This window comes from Ananas comosus, linkage group 22, assembly GCF_001540865.1.
Source record: "Ananas comosus cultivar F153 linkage group 22, ASM154086v1, whole genome shotgun sequence".
Classification (NCBI taxonomy): Eukaryota; Viridiplantae; Streptophyta; class Magnoliopsida; order Poales; family Bromeliaceae; genus Ananas; species Ananas comosus.
Window position 1 is genome coordinate 7,539,066 of NC_033642.1, and position 3,666 is coordinate 7,542,731.

The following is a 3,666-nucleotide window of genomic DNA, read 5'->3' on the forward strand; positions in this document are numbered from 1 at the left end:
TATATTTCATAACATACGATTTTTTTACTTTAACGCATACCCAAAAGTGTATTGAATATTCTTTTATTCTACGTAGGATTCCATTTGTTAACTTCTAACCTATATCCACGGGATAAACTCAGCGAGATCAAATTGTAATATTGTGATACTACAGGGACTAATCCATAAATTGTGCGGGTGACGTTGCTCTCTATTTAATCCTTTTCATCTCCACCTTAACAACAATTCCTCCTCTTCTCCTTCCTCGTCTCCCCCCTCTCGCCATTTTTTCTCTTCCTTGGAGTAGAAGCGAAGTATATATATATTGAGAGAGAGAGAGGGAGAGAGAGAGAGAGAGAGAGAGAGAGAGAGAGAGGAAGGAGATGGACTTTTACCAGGAGTTTCTCCTCACCGTGATCTTCTGCATCCTCCTTGCTCTCCTCCTCGGCAAGATCTCCTCCTCCGGCGGCGGCGGCGGCGATCGTCCGGAGGCCGCAGCACTCGCGGCGGATCTAGGGCTTGGGAGGATCGGGGAGGAGGAGGAGGAGGTGGTGGTGGTGGATCATCCTCGTGGAACCCCCATGGTCGCTGCAGCCGATCGTGGGGAGGCCGCCGAGGTCGAGGACCTAGGAGAACGGGCGGAGGAGAAGGGTCCGGAGATCGCCGTAGGAGAGGGATCGGAACCGCGGAGATCGTGCGAGGAGAGGGGGTTCGAGATCCCTGCCGAGGAGAAGGGGGTTGGTGCTGATGGGAGCGGATTGGACGGAACCTCTCCGGACCAAACGAATGAGGAGGTGGAGATCGAGAGGTCCGATTCTGGATTCGCGAAACAGCAAGATCATACCGAAAAATTAGGGTTAATGGGGGAAGAAGAAGGGGTGGGGGAATCGTTGCTTCATTGGGAGGATGAGTGGGAGGGAATTGAGAGGAGCGAGCTCGAAGACCTCTTCCAAGTCGCGGTTAAATATGCAGAAAGCGAGGTAGGTTCAGAGAAGGTGTCGAAGCTGAGTGGCGATTCGCAGATGAAGTTGTATGGGCTCTATAAGGTTGCAACAGAGGGGCCCTGCTATGAGCCGCAGCCAATGGCATTGAAGCTCTCTGCGCGAACGAAATGGTATTTGGTTTCTTTGTACCTTGAAATTTGATCTATTTGAAGTTGCGCAGGTAGAGATTATTTAATTTTATGATATTTGAAACATTGAGATATTCAATTGCCTTGAGTCAGTGCCTCAGTGGCAGGAAAAAAGAGATATATTTTGGTGTAATCTCTCTCCTGTCAATTTGAGTATATGCAATGTAAAATATTTCAAAATGACGACCAATCTTGGTGTAGAGAAGGATATTCTTCTGAAGGGAGAACAACTATGTGTGTGTGTGTGTATATAGTAGTATTTATATACTCAGTTGTAGAGCGTAATTGGCAAGGAATAAGGAAAAATGAAGTTTACAGGTTTTTTCAACTGTTTTGATAATAAAGATTTCTCCTAAGGCAATAGATAAAGATGTAATGCTGTAGTTGATAACTGTATATTTTGCTGCAGAATTCATGTATTCCACTGCAAACATGAAAAAACTTAATACTTAGAAGCTTTGCATACAGATTTTTCCGCAATGTTTTTAGGCATTAAGAGAAGGGTTACTGCTCAATTAGCTCAGTTTGGAGATTGTTGTTTGAGCTGAGCTGTTTAAAGAAGCCCTAGCAATTTTTTCATGAAAGATCAAATAGCTTCCTGTTCCATCAGTACAAATTGGCTTCTGCTTATGGGGGTTTAGAGTCTTATTTCAATTTCTGATCTCGTCAAGAACTCCAGAATTTTTGTTTCTCAAACACCTAGGTCCTGCTTCTCAAAGCAAAAGATGCTTTTAGAGGATCAAGGTCGCACCTAGTATAGGTATCTTCGTTTTTTTTTAAAAAAAAAGAAGTAAACTTAGTGTATGGCATGGTATATGGCTGCTGTATATACTGCTGTTGACTTGCCTATTTTTTGTTTCCTAGGAATGCTTGGCAGAGTCTAGGAAACATGAATCCGGAGGTCGCTATGGAACAATATGTGACTCTTCTTTCTGGCAATATTCCTGAATGGGCGGGAGCAGGAGAAAAGCCTAGAGTAAGATCCATTATGTTTCATTATATATTTCCTCAGTTGTGAGGTAGAAGCAATTGAGGTAGAATATGCTTATCTTCTTTTATGTTTGCTAGGAGGAAGCCAAAGATAGTGATGGCAATGATTCTCTGGGTTTAAAGGTGTCAGGATCTGAAACTCCAGACACGAGTTCGGCTTTGCACCAGCATCCAGATTCAGCAGTAGAAAGGTACCTGCTAATCATTATAATTCACAAGATAGACATTGTTTTTGTCAAATGTGGTCAGTAATCATTAGAAGAATGCCTTGCAGATTGTTAGATGATTCTTCTCGCGCTAATGTTGACGATGCAGCGACTGGTCCAAAACTATCTAATCTAGGTATGCTTGCAGAATTCATTGCAATTTTTTAAGTTTGGTTATTGCCTTCTTATTTCATATGCTTCCAGGATCAACTGTAAGGTGCAATATACAAATTTTTATTAATTAGTTTCTTTTGCACTTATCTGACTTAGGCTGAAAATTTTGCCCACTCTGCGAAATTTATTGAGAATATATATATATATATATTTTCGATGTTTACTTAGAATCGTCAAGCAGCTCTTGTAGAGATTGAAGCTGAGGCGTAATATCTTTCTGAATCATGTTGCTCGCCGTCCGGGTAGTACTTGGGAACCTGTGTTAGTTACAGAACAAATTGAAGTTTGTATATTATAAGCATATGGTGGACAACTAGGAGGCTGCAAGGTTGACTTCTCTTACATAGAATTCACTAGTGGTTATCAAGCTTTTATCTAAAATATTAGGGCCTAGTTTGGTATTATGTTTTGAAAAGCATCCAATATTATTCTTTGGAAGGCCTAAAAAATCCAAAAGTGCCTCCAATCTTCCCTCATTTCATTCTATAAAATTGTGGTGGCACCGCTATAGGAGCAGCATGCCTAGATGTGAGCGTTACATCCTGGTGAACTACGTGCGTATGAGCTAAAACAGTTGAGCTTCTTTTCATTAGTTTTTTGGGTCATTATGTTTCCTGAGACGATAGGTGTAGCGACGAGTATAAGTTGCATGAGATAAAATTTTCAACTATATCTTAGAATGTAGAAATGATTTTGATATGGTGCCCATGAAATGTGAGTTGAAATATAGAGTTGGTCTTTTTTAAAAAGCTTGGTCCTTCCAATATTTAGTGTCGTTTTCTTTCATGAAATTTTCCTTTTCTATAAGCGTTATTGGACTATTGACTTGTTGAAGTTATAATTTTTCCTATTTGTCAATCTGAAGTTTTGTTGATTTATATTTAAGTAAGATAATGTCTCGGGTAACATAGCGATTTGTTTTATCCAGCAAGAAGATTCATGTCGCTACATCTCAATCCACTTTTGGTTGTTTGATTAGCACCATTTAAAGCCTTTTCCAATTGTTGGCGACCATGCTTTTCACTATTGGTTTTTTAATGGTACTTACATATGGTGATTTGCTGTTTGGCTTTCATGTAGTCAAGCATGCCTTGAACTCTAGTTATTCAAACTACACTTACATAGATATAATTATTTCTCTCTTAGAAAATGAATATATGCTTACATAGATATGCCCACACACCC

The 3,666-nt window shown here is 40.4% G+C and overlaps 1 protein-coding gene across 1 annotated transcript in view; it reads left to right on the top strand.

Annotated features, from left to right (window-relative positions):
• LOC109727350 (acyl-CoA-binding domain-containing protein 3) overlaps positions 294–3,666 on the top strand; it is a 4,410-nt gene continuing 1,037 nt past the window's right edge. Inside the window, exons 1-4 of the mRNA XM_020257443.1 lie at positions 294–1,093; positions 1,976–2,087; positions 2,180–2,292; positions 2,376–2,443. Of these exons, the coding sequence (XP_020113032.1) occupies positions 363–1,093; positions 1,976–2,087; positions 2,180–2,292; positions 2,376–2,443 (1,024 nt within the window). The 5' untranslated portion in view covers positions 294–362. The remainder of the gene's footprint in view (positions 1,094–1,975; positions 2,088–2,179; positions 2,293–2,375; positions 2,444–3,666) is intronic.